General features: G+C 39.4%; 1 protein-coding gene across 7 annotated transcripts in view; it reads right to left on the minus strand.

Annotated features, from left to right (window-relative positions):
- Positions 1–24,282, minus strand: part of nedd1 (NEDD1 gamma-tubulin ring complex targeting factor) — a 93,272-nt gene that overhangs the window by 45,286 nt on the left and 23,704 nt on the right. For all 7 annotated transcript variants that reach the window (XR_011348282.1, XR_011348284.1, XM_069909683.1 and 4 more), the window contains 3 exons: positions 23,645–23,761; positions 18,060–18,200; positions 5,804–6,033 (listed from right to left, as the gene is read on the minus strand). Coding sequence is in view for 5 of the 7 variants with exons in the window: in XM_069909683.1 (XP_069765784.1) it covers positions 5,804–6,033; positions 18,060–18,200; positions 23,645–23,761 (488 nt within the window). In the remaining 2 variants the exon portion in view is untranslated. The remainder of the gene's footprint in view (positions 1–5,803; positions 6,034–18,059; positions 18,201–23,644; positions 23,762–24,282) is intronic.

The raw sequence follows: 24,282 nt of genomic DNA on the forward strand, positions 1-24,282 counted from the left end.
AGTTCTGAACAATCATTTCAGTTCTCCACCAAGTTGTGTGGTTGGGTTGGTACAAATTGGAAATAAGAAAAATTCAGTTGCTTGAATCTTTGGAAATAATGAGAAACTGGAGGGACAGAAACGGTCAGTCAACATTTTTAAGAAAAATTCAGTTGCTTGAATCTTTGGAAATAATGAGAAACTGGAGGGACAGAAACGGTCAGTCAACATTTTGGGTCTGGACCCTCGATCAAGAACTGAGGCCCAACAGCTTCCCAATGTTTTCAATAATGAAGCTTGAGACAAGAGAAAGTTCTCTGACTTTTTGTTTGCTAAGGAATTATGAGGACATACTTCCCAAGACTTGGCCAGGAACAGCAACTTTAGAAGGGTATATCCCATCAGATATCTTTTATCCTCATTAATCAACGATCTGAACAGCTAAGCCTTGAATTTGTGATTCTAACTCCACAATGCTGTAGGGTGGAGAATCGCAAAGGTTCATGATCCTCAGATAGGAGCAGAGACAAGTCAAAAGATCTGGGTAACACAATGGTGTAGCTTGTCAAGCTGCTACCTCAGATCACCAGAGATGAGGGGTCAATCCTAACCTTGATGCATAGAACCCTGCATAATGTTTGGGTCAAAAGCATTCTTTTGCTTTCTTTGCCGCAGTTTTAAATTTGTAATCAAACAATTCACGTGATTAAAATGCACATTCAAGATTATTTGTATACATTTTAGTTTGATCATGTAGAAATTACACCACTTTTTAAGACATAATCCCCTCATCCTCCTTCATGGGAAAGCACAGTTGGCATAGCGGTGAATCCCGTGCTGTCTGTAAGGAGTTTGCATGTTCTCTCCGCATCTGCGTGGGTTTTCCCCAGGGGCTCCAGTTTCCTTCCACCATTCAAAAACATACCGGTTAATTGTGTGTAATTGGGCAGCATGGGCCGAAATGGTTTGTTACTGTGCTATATGTCTAAATTTAAATTTTTAAATTCTAAATTTAAATTTTTAAAAAAATTTAAATTTCAGGGCACCATAATGTTTTGGGACATTTGGCTTCACAGGTGTTTGTGAGAACTCAGGTCTATTTAATTGCTTCAAGAGAGCGAGACTTGCTTCCAAACTTTTGATAATCTTTGGAATCTGCAGTTGCCATTTTTCACCATGAGAACCAGATTTGTGCCAATGAAAGTCAAAGAAGCCGTTATGAGGCTGAAAAACAAGAGTAAACCAGTGCGAGACACCGCCCAAACTTTAGGGTGTCAGTAATCACCAAGGGCCTGGTGTTCCAGGAAATCTCCACTGCTGATGACATAAGAATGATGACATAATGAAGACAAATCCCCAAATACCTGTCCCAACAGATCAGAAACACTCTTCAGGAGGCAGGTGGGGATGTGTGAATGACTGTCTGCAGTTGAAGAGGTGGAGGTGGGTGGTTGGGAAGGAGAAGAGTAGCATTACTGGTCTAGGATAGCATCACAGCTATAGAAAGGGAGGACGCCGCAGAGGGAGTGTCCACTGAATCGGTGTGGGTGGAAGTCAGAAACAGGAAGGGAGCTATCACTGTGCTAGAAGTGGTCTATAGGCCCCCAAATAGCCCTCAGGACACCAAGGAGCAAATAAGCAGGCAGATTTTGGTATGGTTTAGGAAATACAGGGTTGTAATTATGGGTGATTTCAACTTCCCAATATTGACTGGCACCAACTGACTGGAAGAGGAATAGATGGGGCTGAATTTGTCAAGTGATTCTTGACACAGCACGAGGACGGGCCGACGAGAGGAGAGGCCTCACTGGATCTGGTTCTGGGGAGTGACCACAACTCCCTTACCTTAAGCTTAGCTCCGGAAAAGGATAAAAACAGTCAAACTGGGAAAGTACTTAATTGGGGAAAGACTAATTATAAAGGGATGAGGCATGAACTAGTGAAAATAAATTGAAAACATGTTTAAAGGTGAAAGCACAGAAGTAACGTGGAAGAAGTTTAGGGAAACACTTTCTAAATGAGAGGAGACTTGATAGAGGCATAGATTGTGTGGACAGCCAGAACCTGTTTCCCAGGGCAGGAAAAGCAAACACCAGAGGACATAGGTACAAAGTTAAGGGAGGGAAGTTTAGGGGAGACAATCGGGGTAAGTTTTGTTTTAGTTCCACAGAGAGATTTGAGGGCCTGGAATTCCTCACCAGGGATGGTAGTGGAAGTTGAAACATTGCAGGCATTTAAGAGGCATTTCGCCAGAAACATGGATGCAAGAAAAATAGAGGGTTATGGGGTAAGGAGGGTTTAGCACTTTTTTTTAAGGAAGGAATATATGGGTCGGTACATTGAAGGCCAAAGGGTCTGTACTGAGCTGTGTTCTCAGACTTCAGGAACAGAAATAGAAGCTACACTGCAAGATACAAGTCACTAGTTAGCCACAGAAGCAGGATGGTCAGATTACAGTTTGCCAAGAAGTATTTAAAAAAACCTGAAGAATTTCAGGAAAAAGGTTTTGTGGGCAGAGGAGACCAAAATTTAACTTGTATCAGAGTGATGGCCAAAGCAAAGTGTGAAGATATAAAGAACTGCCCAAGATCCAAAGCATACCCCCTCATCTGTGAAACTTGGTGATGGGTATGTTATGGCCTGGGCATGTAGGGTTGGTTGCCACTGGTACTGGGGCACTTATCTTCATTGATGTTGTAACTGCTGATGGCCGTAGAGAAATGAATTGATTTGGACAGAAACATCTGCTCAAGTTTGAGGAAATAGGATGCTTCCAAACTCATTGGACGGTGCTTCATCCTATAGCAAGACAATGATCCCAAACATACTACTGAAGCAACAAAGGAGTTTTTCAAAGTTAAAAATGGGAAAGTTTTTGAATGGCCAAATCATTCACCATATTAAGGAGGCCTTCCATATGCTGAAGAGAGAACACAAGGGGATAAACCCCTGAAACAAGCAGGAGCTGAAGGTGGCTGCAGTGGAGGCCTAGTAGAGGATCACCAGAGAAGATACTCCACACCTGGTGATGACTTCACAGACTTCAAGCAGCCATTGCAGGCAAGGGATATGTAACCAAGTTGTAAACATGACAACTCTAATACCATTGATTGCTATATCCCTGAAATAGGGGAAAAGCTACAATATGTATGAAAAGTGCTGTAATTTCTACATGGTCAAACCAAAATTAAGCAAATAATCTTGAACAACATCTGGAATGTGCACTTTAATCACATATGAATTTTTTTTATTTTAAATTTAAAAGCGTCTTTGTCCCAAACATTATGGGAGACCATACACCCCTTGCGAGTGTCTGGGTTTTCACTCGTATCCCAGATATGCAGGCTGGTAGCAACAACTACTTGACCACACTTTTCTGTTTTGAAATTAATTTTACCCTAAAATATAAAGAGTACAATTGAACTACAAAATCTCTGCGCAGGTTCATCATGAATATATAAAACCCAATTGTTTGCCCAAATAAAACTGGTAAAGCAAGATACAACAAAAAATTACCTAACGACTGGAAGAAAAGCCAGTACATCAATTAGATATTTGTTGGACTTTAATGTCCCTTTTCCCCCTGAAGTGATGCATGCTAAAGTACAGCCTCATGATTGAAAAGTCTCGAAAGCTCATGGTAGCCCAATGGGTGGAACGTTTACCGAAGTCGTTAGCGCAACTGGGATCAGGCTTCGTATCCCTCGCTGTTTGTTAGGAGTTTATACTTTCTCCCTGTGCCTGCGTAGGTTTTCCCCAGGGACTCTGGTTTCTTTCCTACCACCGTTTAAAAATTGGGCAGCATGGGCTCATGGGCTGAAAGGAGATGTTACCGTGTCTAAATCACTTACATAGAAAATTGTAAAAACCATTTAACCCCTGGCATTTGCCCCTCCATTAAACAAAATCGACTGGAAGAACTCAGTTGATCAAACAGCATATGTGGGAGAAAAACAGTAGTTAACATTTCACAGGCCAACTTCATTAGGGCTCCAGTCCAAAATGTTTATGTTCTTTTTGTCACCAGTGCCACTTTCCTATATCACACGATCCCCTTAATACCCAGGAAATATATCACTGTCTTGAAATATACTGAGATCCCACAGTCCCCTTGAGATGAAAACTCTAAAGTTACCTCCTTCTGATGCAGCAACTGGTTTCTAAATTTTTCTAAAGTTTTTAAATCTCTCTACATTGGACAATCCCTTTTTTAATAAGAAAAATCAAATGAACTCCCTCTTTGACAAACATATTCTTCCTTGGATAGTTAGACTGGACCTGTACACAGTAAATAAGTACATATTAGTTGGCATGGATTTGGGTAGGTTGAAGATCCAATTTCTTGTGCGTGACTTCATGACACATCTCAACAGGTCCCGACATAACTGGAACAAATATCTCCATTCTTGTACAGATTCTCTTGCAAAAATAGACCCAAGATGCTGAACGTCTAAATGCCGCTGAACGTCTAAATGCCGCTGAACGTCTAAATGCCGCTGAACGTCTAAATGCCGCTGAACGTCTAAATGCCGCTGAACGTCTAAATGCCGCTGAACGTCTAAATGCCGCTGAACGTCTAAATGCCGCTGAACGTCTAAATGCCGCTGAACGTCTAAATGCCGCTGAACGTCTAAATGCCGCTGAACGTCTAAATGCCGCTGAATGTCTAAATGCCGCTGAACGTCTAAATGCCACTGAACCGGTTACCTTTCACTGATTTCTGTAGAAATTCCTTCAAACACTGATGTCTTTCAAACTCTCATAATTTAAAACAGTCAGTTTTAAAAAAATATTTTCTCTCCCAAAGGGGACAAAGCACATTTTACCACATATTATCACACACCATTTACTTTGTACATTTGTGAGCCTCTCTTCATCCCCCTCAAAGCCGGCATTGCCATCCAAGCACTTGCAGGAGACAAGAACTGGAAGTTTGCTGAGTTCTCAGAAGTTTGTTGAAATAGAAATGGTTATAAGTCACTCATAGCAAAGTCAAAGGGACATTAACATTGGAATGAAAATGCGAATTTGTGTTACTGCGTCGAGAGCCTACAAGACTCAGTGAATATAGCCAAACTGACCATGAGGAAATGGCTGAAAATTATAATGCAGGCTTAGGCAGAGTAGATGGAAGAAGGCTTTTCCCACGTAGAATGGGGAAGATAAATACGAGAAGTCTTAGTTTTAAGCTGAAAGGGGAAAGATTTAGGGGAACATTGGGGGAAAGTTTTTCCAGAGTGGTGTGAGTGTGGAATAAGCTGCCATCTGATGTAGTGAATGCGGACTCAATCTTGTATTTTAAGAATAAATTGGATAAATATGTGGATGGGAGAGGTCTGAGGGTTATGGAATGGGAGCAGGTCTGTGGACTAGCAAGATGATGGTCAGTATAGACCAGAGGGGCCAAATGGCCTGTTTTCTGTGCTGTAGTGTTCTATGGTTCTAGGTCAAAACTTTTAGGATCAAAATTTGGTGCCTTGCCCATCAAGCCAAAACTTCACAATGCAACACAAGTTCTCTCCATCAATAACTGCTGGTAAATTAGGCACTTGCCGTTCTCAGGAGCTCCTCACTATCATGTTAAAACCAGGAAGAAAGGGTTTTACTACTCCGATACATCTCATGGGGACAGGAGGATGAATTCTTAAAAAGACTTGTCCACATCTGATGGTGATTTTAACCTCCATTGGATCCTTACCAGTGCCTCAACAGACCAAGTTTCACTTGCATGTGCTAATTGCCAAATGGACCATTGCTCTTTTTAAACACAAATTTTTACCAAGATACATTATGCACTTCCAATTACATATGTAATGCAACTCACATTTTGCTGGAGGAATCATAGCAGTTGATTTTTTTATCCAAACCAACAGTGGCAAACAACAAATCATTTACTGGTGAGAAGCGCAGGCCAGTAGCTGGAGCCTTATGAGCATTTTCAAATGTATGGTGAACTTGTTGTGTATTAACATCCCAGAGAGTTACAGTTCCACTATCATGGACACTACCCAGCATAGCCTTTTTAAACACAGAATAGCTCAGGTCTTGTACTGCCTGAAAAAAGAAAGAAAATTAGAAGCACACCTGTGGAAAAGCAAGTTTTTCAGCATCCAAATGAAGAAATGCTATGTTCTAACATTAACCACTGATATAAACAAAGCTGACCTCTGCACAACGTCGAAACAGAGGCCAAAGAAAACCACAAAAGTCTACAGACACCATGGTTGAAGCAAAAACACAAATGCTGGAGAAACTCAGCTGGTCAAACAGAATACTTCATAGAGCAACGGTAAAGGTATATAAACCAATGATTCTAGCTTGAGCCCTTCATCAAGGTACAGTATGGACAAAATGTGGGCAGGAGGGGGAGGAGGTAATAAGTGGATAAGGGAGGGAGAGCACATCAGGAAACAACGGGAGGGGGTGGGGAGGATGGCTCTGTGAATAGAGGAGGAAGGGGGTGGAGAGCTGGAGGAAAAAAGACACAGGGATGGAAAAGATAGAGGAAGGACAAGGAATAGGCTGGCAGAACCGGAAAATCTAATGTTAGTGCCATCCAGCTGGAGGGCTCCTCCAATTTCCAGGTGGTCTTGGTTTGACAGTACGAGGCCATGGACAGACATGTCAGCACGGGATATGCCACGGAGACATCCCTATTACTGATGCAGACAGTGCCAAGGTGCTCAGCAAAGCATTCTCCCAGTCTGTGTCCATCTGTTTCTCAGATGTAGATAAGGCCACAATGGGAACACCAGATGCAGGAGATGATGAGTTCCAAAGTGTTGCTTCACTTGGAAGGACTGTTTAGAGTCCCAAATGGGGGTGAGGGAGGAGATGTGAGTGCAAGTGTGGCACTTTCTGTGGCCGTACGGGAAGGTGCTAAGGCAGTGATAAACAGGAAGGGACAAGTGGACGAGGGAGTCATTGAGAGAGGGCTCCCTGCAGATGGTAGAGAGGGGAAGATATATCTGGTGGTGGGATCATGTTGCAGGTGGCAGAAATTACGGAGGATCATATGCTGGGTGTAGAGGCTGGTAGTGTGATAGCTGAGGACAAGGGGAATCCTGCTTTTGTTGCATCTGGGGGCAAAGGGGACTAGGGCAGATGAGCAGGAAATGGAGGAGATGCGGCTAAGGGCCGACTTGATGGTGGTGGAGGGCATCTTACCACATTTTGTCCACGAAGGACTCTTTACATCTTTATCTTTGCTGCATAAAGTACACTTTGACCTACTGAGTCTGTCCAGCGTTGTGTTTTTAACTAAAGTACATAGGCCAATAGATTTGAAGGGTAGAAACAAATGATTTTTTTTCCAGGGTTTAATCTTATCTCAGAATGCAAATATATTGTTCATTGGACTTAAGCATAAACTATTCCTACCACAAAATGAACACTGCAAAGAAACCTCAAATTCATACAAAAAGCCACACAACTGTAACCTTTTAGACTGGCTTTAAGCTCTCTTCTGGAGTAGAATGAGTAACGACAAGTTAAATTTGATGCAGAGGTCCACCCAAGAACAACAAAGGAAATGTGTGTGTGGAGCCAGAGGAAATGGGCAAAGTACTAAATGAGTTTGTCCCATCAGTAGTCACCAAAGGACATGGATAATGGTAAAGTTAAGGAAAGTACTTGTGGAAGTGTAGTTAATATCTCAATCCTTAAAGCCTTAATTATAAAATGGCTGAACTCATTTTGCAAATTCTAGAAAACAGGTTCTAGACCTTGCTAAGGCAGAAATACGAGAGGCCTTAAATAAATTAATTAAAATTGAAATAAAGCTGGCATAAACATCATTAAAATTGTATCCTTCGAGGTAATTTTGTTATTCACCATTCTTTTATGTAAAATGAAGACCAGAAAACAGCTGGGAACATGGTTTTTTTATGATAAAATGATGCAATGCATCATTAGTTTAGCAGAGGGATTTTTATATAAACTTTTAACCCAATTAATAAATATAGATCCAAAACCAAATTTTCCTCATACCTGAAATAAATAATTCCATTCTAACCTATCAAAGGCCTTCTCAACATCTAAAGTTACTGCCACCGGTAATTCTCCCTTCTTTTGAGATAAATGTATTAAACTAATCAATCTAGAAGCATTATCGGCAGATTGCCATTTAAAAAAAAATAATGCCCATGTAATCCATATGAATTAAGTTTGACAGATATCTCGCCATTCTATTTGCCAAAATGTTAGCAATAATTTTATAATCAGTATTTCACAAAGATATTGGCTTGTAAGATTCCATTTTTAAACAAATCTCTATATTTCTTACAGTAATAATTGGATTTGAAAAAGATTCCAGTAGAGAATTAGTTTCCACTGCTTGTTTCAACACCTCCATAAAAGGAAGTATTAACAAATCTTTAAATTTATTATAAAAAAATTCAGGCAGAAAACCATCTTCCCCTGGTGACTTACCATTTTGCAAAGAACTAATAACCTCACTAATTTGCCATAAAAGGTCTAAATCTTTTTGATCTGATAATTCAAGATAGATACATTTATTTGAGACAAAAAATACCAATTTTAACCTCATCACTATTAAACTGGGATCTATATAAATTAAAATCCTTAAATGAATCATTTATTTCTTGAGGTTTATCTGTAATCTTCTTAGAATTCTTCTTAAGAGCATTGATTGTCCTAGAAGTTTGTTCAGTCTTCAATTGCCAAGCAAGAACTTTGTGATCTTTTTCTCCCAATTCATTCAACTTTTGTTTAGTCCTCTCAAGTAATTATTCAGTTCTGTCTGAATTGTATTATAATAAAATTTCTTTTTTAATTAAACTTTTCTTTTATTCATCAGAAGCCTTTCTCTGCAAATCCTTTTCCAAACTTTATCGATCAACTTCTTTAAATAATCCTTCTTAATTTTAGCTGAATAAATTATTATCTGACCTCTTAATACACCTTCAAAACATCCCATAAAATAAATTTATTATCCACTGAATTAAAGTTTATTTCTAAAGATTCTTGTATTTTTCTTACAAAATCACAAAAATCTATCCTTTTCAACATGTAGAATTAAATCTCCATCTATAAATGATTTTTCCTTTTCAGAAACGATACATATCATCAAAAGTGGTGAATGATCAGATAAAATCCTAGCTTTATACTCTGTTTGCATAACTCTTCTTTGTAACTATGCCGATATTAAAAACAAATCTTGAATAAGAGTCATGCCTGTAAGAATAATCCTTTTCCTTCAGATTTAACCTTTCCCAAATATCTGTCAAATTCAAGCCCTTCATCAAAGTCAAAATCCTCCTCAGATGGGTTATTAGTGTGTAATAATTATTGGGGATTATAGGGGAGGGTATAGTTTATTTAGATTACTGACATTGTATTGTAATTTTATTATTTTATTCTTAATTTTTTAAAAATGTAATCCTATATGTTATTCATGTTATAAAATCTTAAATAAAGTTTTTAAAAAAATCCTCCTCACTTTTAGTCCTGGTAACTGACTTATCCAAAATTGGATCAAGACAACAATTAAAATCTCCTAAAATTAAAACCTCTTAATAAGCTTCATAAAAGCATCATAAATAAATCTTTCATTATCAACATTAGTGCATAAATATTCATAAGTGTCCACATCTCTGAATAAATTTGTCAATGTACCAAAACAAAACTCTCAGCAGGATCCGGAACTGCAGATTAATTCTTAACAGGTGAAATCTTATTAATCAAAATAGCAACCCCTCTTTCTTTAGAATTAAACAATGAAGCTGCCACTTGACCTACCAAATATGTCCCAGTAATCTCTCTACCTTCCTCAGTATCCAGGGAAATATTCCATTAGGCTCTAGAGACTTATCCACCTAATGTTTCTCACTACACACAACACCTCCATTAAATATTAACGTTCCCCAGGATATCAGTATGTGGAAGGCCGCCCATGCCTCTGAAATGAAGTCAGACAGCAAAAAAGAATACACAGCAAAATATCTCTTTAAAACATACAGATCTTTATTATAAATGATCAATGTGTATAGGGGAAATGAGGAAGACTAATCAGGAGAGGTCAATTTCTGGCACCTGTCTGAAGCCTTCAGCTCTCACTCCAAAGATAGAGATTTCATCCTATATTTATACAATTTCAAATGGGTAAGGGATAGAGGAGATTTTTCACCAGGGGAGGATGGTTTTCCGCCTGATTTTTTTTAATATAAGAAATTTAAAGATTTGTTAATACTTCCTTTTATACTTGTTGAAACAAGCAGCGGAAACTAATTCTCTACTGGAATCTTTCTCAAATCCAATTATTACTGTAACATCTAAGAAATATAGAGATTTGTTTAAAAATGGAATCTTACAAGCCACTATCTTTGTGAAATACTGATTATACAATTATTGCTAAAATTTTGGCAAATAGAATGGCGAGATATCTATCAAATTTAATTCATATGGATCACATGGGCATTATTAAAAAAATGGGAATCTGCCAATAATGCTGCTAGATTGATTAGTTTAATACATTTATCTCAAAAGAAGGGAGAATTACCGGTGGCAGTAACTTTAGATGTTGAGGAGGCCTTTGACAGGTTAGAATGGAATTATTTATTTAAGGTATGAGGAAAATTTGGCTTTGGATCTATATTTATTAATTGGGTTAAAAGTTTGTATTAAAATCCCTCTGCTAAACTAATTCTAAAGAGGGGTAACTAATGACCAAATTTCTTCTGCTTTTCCATTGTCTAGATCAAGTAGATAAAGATGTCCTTCATCACCAGCTTTGTTTGTTTTAGCAATAGAACCTTTAGCAGAGTTAATAAAACAAGATTCTGAGATTAAAGGGTAAAGGTTACTCATGAGGAATACAGGATTAATTTATTTCCTGATGATATTTTGGTTATATGACAGACTCTGTAAGTTCTTTGTGTCAATTACATACAAGATTGGATGAATATGGTGAAATATTGGGTTATAAGTTAAATTGGGACAAAAGTGCAATTCTGCCCCTGATTTAAGGGGATTATACTCAATGTAGAGAATTTGCTCGATTTAAGTTGCCAGAGGTTGGAATTAAGTATTTGGGGATTAAAGTTGATAAAAATTAATATAAATTGAATTATTTACATTTACTTAATAAAATTAAAGAAGATTTTTTAGGGAATAATTTGCCTATAACTCTAGCAGGTAGAGTGAAATGAATCAAGATGGATTAACCATTTCCAAGGGTTAAATATATATTTTCAGTCAATTCCTTGTTGGATTCCCAAATTTTTTTTTAAACAAAGATTTACATTTGAGTATTAGGAAGTTTTTATGGAAAAGAAATGGAATTCAAAATTGTTAATAGGAAGTAGAGATACACCTGTTTTGAAACATTTGATTGAATTATGGAGTAAAATAGATTATGAAATAGGTGGAAAAGGTCTGATTTCTCAAAAAAAAGCCTTTATATTGAAATAGACCTTCCATTTTCTATCAATAATCAATTTATGAGGATTTCAAATAGAATGGGAATTAAGAAAATAGAATATTGTTTTGATCTGGCAGATTTCTTAAATTTATTCTTCAGTTGTTCAAAAGTAATGTCCCAAATAATATTTTTTTCTGTTATTATTAGGTTAAGGTTTTCTTGGTTGATAAATGAGGTCTGAATTTGATATTACCTAGACAGAATGAATTAGAATTATTGATATGCAAGGGCAGTTTGAATAAGTTTATTTCGGTGATAGAAGTTATTTCAAAAAGAAGCTCCTAAATTAGTAATTCATAAATCAAGATTAAGATGGGAGGTTGATTTAAATAGTCGAATAGATGAAAATGATTGGATGAAATTATGTAAAGAAAATATGACAAAAATTATTAATGTTGGTTCAATATAATTTTTTGCATCAATTATTCTTAACTCTTAAGAAATTTAAAGAAATGAATCCAATATGATCAGATTTATGTTTTCGATGTTGTCAGGAAGTCGTTTCGTTTTTGCCTTCTACTTGGAAGTGTCCTAGGGTAAAAACCTTTTTGGTTTGAGGTAGGAAATTTTTTGGAGAAAATATTAGGAGTTAAACTCCCATAAGACCAGATGTTATTTTTGTTGGGTAATAGAAAAGTGGTTAGACCTAAATTAAGGGTAATCATGTATCAAACTGAATTTTTACGACTAGCTTTAGCTGTTTCTAGGAAGTACATAGCCATGACTTGGAAATCAGAAACATATTTTGAGATGGCAGGCTACTACTACATAATTTATGCAAAAAATAATCATTTTTTTTTAAAAATACTGAGCCCACACTTACAATATATTGGTTTGAAAATTTGAAGGACTCTGAAAGCCTATCCTATTGGTAACACCCAGCTCTATTTTTATTAGTATTGAATTTTTACTTTTTTTTTTAAAAACACATTCTCCCAATTTGCTTTCTTTTTATTTTGGTACATTCTGAGGAGGAGGGAGGTATCTCGATTATAGAGAGAGAGATATATCTCTCTCTCTCTATACATCTCTATCTCTCTCTATATATATCTATATCTCTATATATATCTATAAAGATATAGATATATATTGAGAGAGAGATAGATAGATATAGGTGCAGACCTCGGTAGGTTATATTGTAACAGAGTATGACTCTGGGAGGAATTGCTAGAGCAGTTTGCACATACACATTGTAAATATTTGCAGGACTTTTGCAGAAAGAGCCACCAAGTTGTAGGATCCAGCTGGCCTGGGGGAGCATATGATCTTTGCAGGCAGAGGGGGAACAGTTTTGCTCTCAGAGAGGGAGGGAGTGAGTGAAACAGAGAGAGACAGAAATCAGTTTCAGAGGGACAAGCTGGCAAACTTTGGAAGGCTGCCTGGTCAATGGAGAAGACTGGCAGTCTGAAAGGTGACCTGAAAGAAAGAGGATCATCTGGAGAACCCTGAAGGGGGCAAGTTTCGTCAGCAAGACTGATTGAGAAGGAATCAGTTGGGAATGTCTTGGAAAAGGAATCTCTCTCTGAAAACCAGCAAGAACCCTCCTGAGTGGTAATCATTTGCCTGTTAAACACCAAAGCCTGGTGAACTTTGTTAATGCTAACTTTTGTGCACAGTACAAGGATTGCCTGCAACCCGTGAGATTGGACTGTGATCCAAAGAACTGTTCTAATCTTAAATATATATTACACATACCATCGCTTAGTATTAGAGGGGGGGGGGGGAATTAAGTAGGTTAAGTAATGTTAAAGTTTTATTATGTTAAAGTTCAATTATAATTAAAAACTACTTTTGTTGAAGTAACCTATATATACATAATTTTTTTTCTTGTAGCTGAATTGATGTGGTTTTAAAATTCTTAAATAAAATAATAAAAAAGAGATTACTGGGACTACAGCAATAGTTGCATGTTCTTTAGCCGAAAGACTAAAGATTAGCTAGTGCAGAGAATTGTTTAAAAAGGGCAACAGAACAGGACTTGTAAAGAGGAGCATTTAAAAAGAACTGGGAAAGATAGGTGATTGTTTGTTTCTTGTCAGGGACTGTGAGAGCAGGACTTGAAACAGGAAGAGGAGCGTTTAAAAGGCAACAGGAAAGGTTAGATTTCTCCATTGGCTAATTAAAGTGGAAAATAAAGGGAAGGGGAGCTGAAGTGAAGCAACAATTGTGGAAGTGGTCAGTGTAAGCATAGGGTTTGGTGAGTTGAGGTGAGGCAAGGACAATACTGTTAAGGAACAAAAGCATTCAGCAAGGAGGCACAGGTCAAATTTTTCTAACTTTTTTTTTCTCTATTTCTTAAACAGTGGAAGTAGCAGTCAGGACCGGGATCTGCTACTCTTGCAGAATGTGGTAGTGAGGGAAATCAACAGCATCCAACTTTAGCTCCTTACAAACCATGTTAGGGAAATGAAGCTGGAGTTGGATGAACTCCAGATCATTCGGGAAGCTAAGGGGGTGAGAGACAGGAGAGTTACAATCACACAAGGAGGCAGGGTGAATTTAGCTGGGTGATAGGAGAGGGAAAGGGAACAGGCAGGCAATGGAGGGTACTCCTATGACATTCCCCTCTATAACATGTATAGAGTTTTGGAAACAGTTGAGGGGATGATCTAGGGACATGCCATGATGGTCAGTTCTCTGGCACAGAATTTAGCCCTGTGACCAAGAAAGGGAGGGATGAGAAAAGTGAGCTGTAGTGATAGGGAATAATGAGGGGAACAGAAGAGATTCAATGGGAGAGATTGCAAATCCCAGATGGTATGTTGCCTCCTAAATGCCAGGGTCTGGATATCTTAGATCGAGTTTATGGCATTTTCAAGTTGAAGGTGAGCAGCCAGATGTTGTGGTCCATGTAGGGACCAATGACATGGGTAAGAATGAGCATGAGGACAGCTCAAGAAATGAGGTATAAAGTTTTTGAAGGACAGGACCTTCAGGGATGTGGTCTCAGGATTTATACCTGAGCCACATGTAAGTGAGGCTAATGAGATGGTGCAAGAGGGAAAGGTTCACGTTTCTGGATCATTGGGCTCTCTTCCAGGGAAGGTACGACCTGTACCAGTGGGACAATTTGCATCTGGAGGGAGAATTCTTTCCTTCCATGACTACTCCCTGCAAACTATTTTTTTAATCCACACAGCCAAAGCTCCATGGATCCTGTGCCTCATGACTTTATCAACGAGTCTCTCACAGGAGACCTTGTCAAACACCTTGCTAAAATCCATATAAGCCACATCTACTGCCCTACCCTCACAAATTTCTTTTGTTACCTCCTCAAAAGACTCAATTGCGCACTTGAGGCACACCCTTCCTTCACCAAGCCATGCTGACTAGACTACCGCTCCAAATACTCACAGATCTGATCCTTAAGAATCCTCTCCAATAGTTTGCATACCGCTGATGTAAGACTCACTGGTCTATAATTCCTAGGATTTTCCCTATGACTTTTTTTTTTAAACAAGGGGACTACATTTGCCATTCTCCAGTCCTCAGGTCCTCATCTGTGGCTAGAGGACTCAAAGATCATAGCTACTGTTACAGCCATCTCTTCCATCACTTCCCATGGCAATCCAGCCCAAAGGACTTTTCAATCTTTTCAAGATCCTCTTCCTCTTCCTTAATCTCCACACTGTCCAGCACACAAGCCTGTTCTATTCTGACCTCACCCTGATCCAGATAATTTTCTCTTGTGAATACTGAAGCAAAATATTAATTTAGAACTATCGCCATCCTCCTCTGCCTCCAGGCACATGTTGCTGCCTTTATCCTTGAGCGGCCCCACCTTCATTCTCTTCATCTTTCTGTTCTTCACATATGCATAGATCGCCTTGGGGGTTCTCCTTAATCCTACTTGCCAAGACCTTTTCATGCCCCCGCGAGCTCTCGCAAGTCCTTTCTTCAGCTCCTTTCTGGCTACCACATACTTCTCATGAGCCCTTCCTGTTTCCTACTTTCCATATCTAATGTCTGCTTCCTTCTTCCTCTTGACCAGCTGCCTCATCTGCTTTGTCAACCACGGATCCCCGCTCCTACCACCTTTTCCTTGTCCCACTGGGCCAGCACGTGTGGTCCCTAAACATCCTCCACATTACTTCACCCTTGAACATCTAATTCCAATTTACTCTTGTTAATTCCTGCCTCTTCCCATTGTAATTATCCCTTCCCCAACGAAACACTTTCTCATTTTGTCTGCTTTTATTCTTATCCATAGCTATGCTAAAGCTCAGGGAGTTGTGTCACTCTTCCCAAAATCCTCCCCAACTGAGAGATCTGCTACCTGACCAGGTTTGGTACCCAGAATTAGATCCAGTGTGGCCTCTTCTCTTGTCGGCTGGTCCACATACTGAGTCAGGGATCCTCATTGAAACCACTGGACAAATTCAGCCCCATCTATCCCTCTTGAAGTCAGGAGGTGCCAGTCAATGTGAGGGAAGTTGAAATCACCCACAACATCAACCCTGTATTTCCTGCACCATTCCAAAATCTGCTTGCTTATCTGCTCCTCGGTGTCCCAAAGGCTATTTGGAGGCCTATAGGATACTCCCAGCAGCGATAGCTCCCTTCCTACTTCTAACTTCCACCCACACCGACTCAGTAGACACTCACTCTGCAGCATCCTCCCTTTCCAGTAATATTGTCCCTGACCAGTAATGCTACTCCCCCCGTCTCATCCCATTCCCTTTGAAGCACCTAAATCCAGTACCTGTATCAGCCAACCCATCCCTTTCATCATCTGTCTCTAACGGCCACAACATCATAGTTCCACATACTGATCCATGCTGTCCCCCTCACCCAGGTTTTCAGTTCATTCCCTTTATTCGTAATGTTGAAATAGACACATTGCAACACTCTAACTGGCTACATTTATGTTTTGTCCTCTACCTGCCCTTCCTCACAAACTCTGAATACTTTAAAAAAGAGGGTGGGTGCCTGGAACAGGTTGCCAGGAGTGGCTGGATTATCGGGGGCAGTTCCAGAGATGAAGGATATCAAAAGACACAGGAGAGACTCCGTGTTGGAATCTGGAGCAACACACAATCTGCTGGAGCAGTTTCAATGGAAAAGTTGTCAACATTGCAAGCCCAGAACCTTTCAGCAGGACTGAAGAGTGTGGAGCAGAAAGAGCTGGTATAATGAGGACAATGGATAGTAATGGATGTTAGATGGAGGCAGTTGACTGGTGGATGCCAGCAAGAGGGGTGGGATGAAGGAAGATGAGGTAGGGTGTGTGGTTAGGTGGGGACAAAGGCTTCCAGTTTTGGAATCTGTTGGAAGAGGGATAACAATGGTCTGGAGAGACCAGATGGAATGAAACAGGGACGGCGATGAGAATGGGTGAAGAACAGCAGTAGACAGGGGGTCATGTTACCAGGGGTACTGTGCTGTTCCTCATTGGCATTGGACCTCACTTGGCCAAAGATGGACAGAAACTCAGCAGGTCACACAGCAACCATAGGAACATAAATGTGCTGGAGTTTAATCCCAAGGATGGGCAGGTTGGTAAAAGGAAAGTTGAAATGGCAGCAACCAGGAGCTCAGGTTTGCAGATGTGCAGATGCAAAATGAATGATCAATTTGGTAGCTAAACGGGGAATCTTGGAATAAAAGGAAAATGTGAGAGCTTTAAAATTTACAAATGAAAATGTGAGAAATTCTCAGGTCAGGTGGTACTGTATCTGTGTGAAAAGTAAATCAACATTTCAGGTTAAAAATAATTCAATTTCACTTTTCGCTGATATGGCCTGACCTGCTGAGGATTTCAAGCATTTTGTTTTCGTACTAGAAAATATAGAACATCAGTTGAAAGAGGTACAATAAATATCATAACAGTGTCTAAATATCAATATGGTAGAGGTAACTCGGACCACAGATTTGGGGATATGAAGAAAAGATCCATAAATAACCATTCCCCTCCACCTCCATATTTCCAGTGGTGATGCAATTCACTGCATCGATTGATGCACCTTTCAATTTTAATGGATAAATGCTTATAGTTTGAAAAATAAATGCATTACTATGTTGTGTATACGTGCACCATGGTCCAGAGAAATACCATTTCATTGTAGTCAGATGATGATAAACGAACTTATGAGAAAATAGGCCTCCTAGGCAACTTCAATTCAATGATTTCACCACTGTTGATGGGAGTAAATTTTATTTTAGTATGATGTGGATTCCAGAACAGACTCGATTATTTAAAAATTGTGCTAAGCAGATAACTAGATGAACAATTCTGAAATTAAGACTTCTTAAATGAGCATTTGGAAATAGATTTTAATTTCCATGTATTGTACAACAAAAAACAAATCAACACTTAAATACAGTCCATAAAAACATTAAACAATACAGCACAATAGACAGCCATTTGGATCCTCAATGAGTCAATTAAATGTATCTCAATCCCATGTTTCCCACAAAATTCTGAGTGTTTCTCGATTATCCATGCAAGTCATTTCCAAATTTTCTCATTAGTTTTAAAAAGTCACACCATTAATAGAACTCAATTATTTTTCTTATCTACTCAAACCAAATGTGCAGGCCCTAATCTAACCATGACAATTTCTCAGTTTTAATTGTTTTCAAAGCAGATGAAGAACACAAAAAAGCTAAACACTTCCTAGTCGTGGCTCAGAGCATGTACCTGAGTTTTGCCATGGCCGAACGGAGTACTGGAAATATTTGTTGTGATACTGTGCACGATAATATCCCCGCTGCAGGAACCCGAGGCGACGTAGCAGTCATTCCAATTGAAACAGACACAATTCACTGCTTCTTTGTGATCCTGCAGCACACATATTGATCAGTACAGGTCAGATTGTGTAACAAAATGAAAACATTACAACATAACATGAAAATAGAAATGTGTACGACTTAGACGTCTCCACAATTGAGCCAAGGCATATGCATGCAGTTTAAAAATAGGAATGATATTTAAAAAAAATGAAATCCTTTTTTGGATACAAACACCATAATACATGGTGTGAAACAAACATCTTCTCAATCAGTGATCTGAGCAACAATTGTGGGAGTCAAGTCAAATTGTTCAGTATTTATCACTATGCACAACAAGAATTTTGATTGCTTCAAAACCTGAATCAAATATCCACGTTAACTGAAGACTGTTAATCCGCTTTTAATGTAATTCAGAGTAGCAGGTCCTTAACAGGTCCTCATGGCAGACTCACTGAGAAAGTCATGGTTCAGAATTGGCTTGCCTGAGCATAGTGGTAGATGGAACATATTCTGCCTGGAGGTCAGTGACTCTGCGCTTTTTATGGTGTGATTTTTATAAATGACCTACCTGGTCAAAGAAATAGAGGGATGGGTCAATAAGTTTACGGATGACACAAAGGTTGAAGTAATTGTGGATAATGAAGACGATTGTGTAGGTTGAAGAAAGAGTACATGGAGGATGTAGAAGAACTGTGGAAGAACAGAGGGCTAACAGAGCTGGGATTTTCTCTTTGGAGCAAAGTAGGATGAAGTGACTTAATTGGTATTCAAGATTATGAGAGGCATAAATAGGGTGGAGAGCCAGCAACTTCTTCCCAGGGTGAGACTAGCAAACGTCTGTACAAGGAGAGAGGAGGAACATTTAGGAGAGATGTCAGGGACAAATTTTATGTTTAAAACAGAGTAGCGGCTGGCTGGAATGCATAGCCAGTGATGGAAGTGGAACACAGAACATTACAGCTCAGAATAGGCCCTTCAGACCATGATGGTAATAGCGACCTATCCTTGCCAAAAAAAATTAAACCCTCCCTACCTCATAACCCTCTATTTTACTTTCATCCATGTGCCTGTCTAAAGCTCTTTTACATGCCCCAAGTGTTTCAGTCTCCATCACTCCCAGCAAGGCATTCCAACCCCGACAACTCTGTGTACAAAAAAACTTACCAGGGATCCAAGATGGCAGAAGAGGAAAAGAGAATAAAGGATAGATACAAGATCCCCTAAAATAAAAGACTGCAAAAAGGACAACAACCAAGAATACAAATAGAGCGAGAAAGGGAAGAAAAAAAAAGGGTAAAAATAACAAAGAAACAGGATGGAGGAGGTGAAGAGGTCGACCAAGACTTCTGCAACAACGGTGCCCTGAAGTTTCCCGAGGGAGAAACAGGATGGCCCTGATAATGTTGGATCTCGAGGGGGCCGAGGGAAGGATAAAAAGTAAAGGAGAAAATAAAGACTTACCTGGTAAAGCCACTCCAACCAGTGGGCACGAAGAGGTTGGGCCTGGAGGACTCCAGGAGCAGTGTGGCCAGAGGGGACTGGTGGGAAAGTAACATGGTGGGGCGGTCTGGAGTCAGAAAGCGAGGTAGAGGAGAGAAAGAAGAGGAAGAACGAGGAAGTAAAAGGACAATACAGGGAGGGAAAAGACAGATAAAAGGGGCAGAGGGCCTGATGCCTTTTGTCAAAGATATCCTGGAAGCCACTGGGCAGATAAAAAGAATTTTGAAGACACTGGTGGGAAGAAAGGAGGCTATCCTTTCAGAAAGGGTATCTGAAACTGAAGAGAGAATTGAGAGAATGGAAGAAAGATCAGATAAGAGAGAGAATGAAATGGATGCTTGGGAAAGGGATCGGGCAGAGATAGATACCTTAGTAAACATCACCAGGAGGAATACAGTTAAAATTATGGGGGTGAAGGAGGGGAGAGACACGGCAGAGTTCCTAAAAAAGTGGATCCCAGATATACTGTGGGGGAACAAATTGGAAATAACCTGGAAATAGAATGGGCCACCGGTCTCTCACCCCCGTCCCCAACCGTTCGGGGCCAAACCAATGGCCATGCTCTATCCTGGTAAGGTTCCTTCACTACCAGGCTAGAGATAGGATTTTATGGGTGGTGGAAGTGGGTGCGAAGGCTAGGGGGTCTGGTGGAATACGAGGGGGAGAAGGTTTTATTCTACCCGGACATAAATGTGGCATTATTGACATGCAGGAGGGAATCTGAATGGGTTAAAAAAAGCCTTAAACAAAAAGGGATCGAGTTTACTCTCCTTCAGCCAGCAACGATGGGCAGGAGGGGAAGAAAGCTTTGTAAGGATTCATGAGAGGCAATGGACTGGGTAAGAACCCTGCCACTGCTTCAGGATTAAATGTATAACCATATCACCACTTACAGCACAGAACAGGCCAGTTCAGCCCTACTAGTCCATGCCGTAGCAAATCCCCACCCTCCTAGTCCCACTGACCAGCACCCGGTCCATACCCCTCCAGTCCTCTCCTATCCATGTAACTATCTAGTCTTTCCTTAAATGTAACCAATGATCCCGCCTCAACCACGTCTGCCGGAAGATCATTCCACATCCCTATCACCCTTTGCGTAAAGAAATTTCCCCTCATGTTCCCCTTATAATTTTCCCCCTTCAATCTTAAACCATGTCCTCTAGTTTGAATCTCCCCCTTTCTTAATTGAAAAAGCCTATCCACATTTACTGTCTGTCCCTTTTAAAATCTTAAAAAACCTCTATCAAGTCCCCTCTCAATCTTCTACGCTCCAGAGGAAAAAGCCCCAGTCTGCACTCAGACCCTGTAACTCAGACCCTGAAATCCTGTCAACATTCTCGTGAACCTTCTCTGCACTCTCTCTATTTTGTTTATATCTTTCCTATAATTTGGTGACCAAAACTGTACACAGTACTCAAAATTTGGTCTCACCAATGCCTTGTACAATTTCGTCATAACCTCCCTACTCTTGAATTCAATACTCCGATTTATGAAGGCCAACATTCCAAATGCCTTCTTCACCACACCATCTACCTGAGTATCAGCCTTGAGGGTACTATTTACCACAACTCCTAAATCCCTTTGTTGCTCTGCACTCCTCAATTGTCTACCATTCAATGTATATGACCTATTTAAATTTGCCTTTCCAAAATGTAGCACCTCACATTTATCTGTATTAAATTCCATCAGCCATTTCTCAGCCCACACCTCCAGCCTTCCTAAATCACCTTTTAATCTACGGTAATCTACCTCACTGTCCACAACACCACCAACCTTTGTGTCATCCGCAAACTTGCTTATCCAATTCTCCACCCATACTTCCAGATCGTTAACATATATATAACAAATAATAATGGACCCAGGACCGAACCCTGAGGAACTCTACTCGTCACCGGCCTCCAATTGGACAAACAATTTTCTACCACTCCTCTCTGACACCTCCCATCCAACCAGTGCTGAATCCATTTCACTACCTCTTTATTTATACCTAATGCCTCCACCTTTTTTCCTAACCTCCTGTGGGGAACTTTGTCAAAAGCTTTACTAAAGTCCAAATAGACAACATCCACAGCTTTCCCTTCATCAACCTTTTTTGTATCCCCCTCGAAGAACTCAATCAGGTTTGTCAAGCATAATCTACCCCTGACAAAACCATGCTGATTACTCCCTATCAATCCCTGTACCTCCAAAAATTTGTAAATAACATCCCTCAGAACACTTTCCATCAACTTGCCCACCACAGACGTCAAACTTACAGGCCTATAATTCCCAGGTTTGCATTTGGACCCTTTCTTAAACAGAGGAACCACATGCACCACCCTCCAATCCTTTGGCACCACCCCCGTGGCCAGTGACATCCTAAATATCTCTGTTAATGGCCTCAATAACTGTCCACTAGCCTCCCTGAGTGTCCTAGGGAATATTTTGTCCGGTCCGGGAGATTTATCCACCTTTATCTTTTTTAACACAGCCATCACTACCTCCTCGGTTATCCTTATATGCTTCATGACCTCACCACTATTTTTCTTTACTTCAACTGGTTCAATATTTTTTTCCCTAGTGAATACCGAGGCAAAGAAATCATTCAAAATTTCCCCCATTTCCTCTGACTTCTCACTCAGCCAACCCTCGCTATCGACAAGGGGTCCAATTTTATCCCTCACTAATCTTTTACTTTTAATGTACCTATAGAAACCCTTTGGATTTATTTTTACTCTGTCTGCCAAAGCCTCTTCATGCCTTTTTTTGGCCTTTCTAATTTCTTTCTTAAGATTATTCTACACTCCTTGTAGTCCTCCTTCAACTTCTCAGCTCCCTGCTCTTTATACTTCTTGTACACCTCCCTTTTTTTCCTAACCAAATTTCCAATATTCCTCGAAAACCAAGCCTCCCTATGACTTCCAGCCTTTCCTTTGATCCTCACTGGGACATAACTACTCTGTACCCTCAAAATTTCTTTTTTGAATATCCTCCATTTTTCATTAACATCCTTACCTGAAAATATCCTGTTCCACTCAATACTCCCCAAATCCCTTCTTATTCCTTCGAAATAAGGGGGTAAAGAGAGAATTGGGGGAAAGATGGACTGTGGATTGTGACAGAGGAATACGAGGAGGGATATGTGGTTTTTTCCATAATGTTAATGTTTAAAGATGAATGTATATTAGAAGAATGAACATGGGGAGCTTAAAGAAAGGGAGGTACAAGTGGTGGATGGGTACATCGGGCACATCTCAAAATGGCAACGGGATTGGTGCAAATAGCTTGGTTATTAGTGCTGGGAAGTAAGATAAACTAGGAGGGGGGGTTTTTATGGGGTGTTTTTTGTTTTAGTATTGATGTAATTTAATTGATGGTACTTTCAGTTGCATGAAGGTGGGGAGTAAAAATACAGAATGTTAAAGATTATAATGCTTGTTTGACAAGTCTACGAAAATTGAAATAAAATATTAAAAAAAATTATCACTAATGAATTTCCCTAAACTTTCCTCCCTTCACTTTTTACAGATGTCCTCTGGTGTTTGCTATTCCCACCCTGCTGTCCAACCTATGTATGCCTCTCAATCTTGGAGGCCTCTATATTAAGTCTCCTCTCAGCCTTCTTCGCTCCAAAGAGAAAAGCTGGAATGTAGATTCAGCAGAAGATTAAAAAGTGCTTTGATTTATGATATTTAAGGGAACTTGCATTTTCGATTCTATGAAATGAACTTTGCAAGTTGGGGCATCTAGGATGAGGTGATATTTCTTTCAACAAAATAACCAAATTTTTCAGCAATGCTGGAGAAATCTACAACTTGCGTTCACAATGGTATTTAACGCTGGGTCGCATCAATTTCAAATTTGAGATGGAAAGCATGTTTTATTGACCAAAGATATTAAAAGAGGATAAAAAGACAAATATGATCCAGAATGCAAGGGCTTGTTATCTATTCCTGTTCCTATTAGCAACTGGTACAACTAAAAGCAGCATTGAATTATTTACGAATAGAATACCTTCAGTGTTCTATGACATCTCTTTGACTTCAAATCCCAGATATTAACTGTGTTATCAAGGCCACCACTTACAATACACTTGGTAGTGGAACTCAAACTAATGCACGTCTGTTTTTTCTATTGAATCAAACAAAAAATAACATAAAAATTGCATCATATTAAATGTAAGACATTCAATCAAAATTGATGTTTTATATTCATAAATATAAATTCCCAGAGGGTCCCAGAGGACCCCAAAACCCCACAGCAATCGATATTCACCAAAACAAATGGTTACTTAAACAAAAGTTGCTTTTAATCATCTTTAAACATGAAAACAGGATCAAACTTTAACTTTTTATTTTTAACCTAACAAAAATTTTTTTATCCTAAACCCTTCTAATTTTAAGCGCTTGTGTATGTAATGTGCGTGTAAGTTTAAAAAAATTATTTGATTCATGGTCCAAACCTACTTCTCATTCCTCCAAGTTCACTGGTTGCAGGCAAATCTTATACTGTGCACAGTATTTAATATTTATGAAGTTCACCAGGCTTTGGTGCTTGAAAGATAAATGGTTACCGCTCAGGAAGGTTTTTGTTGGTTTTCAGAGAGATTTGTTGTTCCTGGACACAAACTGATCCCTTGTAATCAGCCATGT

This window comes from Narcine bancroftii, chromosome 13, assembly GCF_036971445.1.
Source record: "Narcine bancroftii isolate sNarBan1 chromosome 13, sNarBan1.hap1, whole genome shotgun sequence".
Lineage (NCBI taxonomy): Eukaryota > Metazoa > Chordata > Chondrichthyes > Torpediniformes > Narcinidae > Narcine > Narcine bancroftii.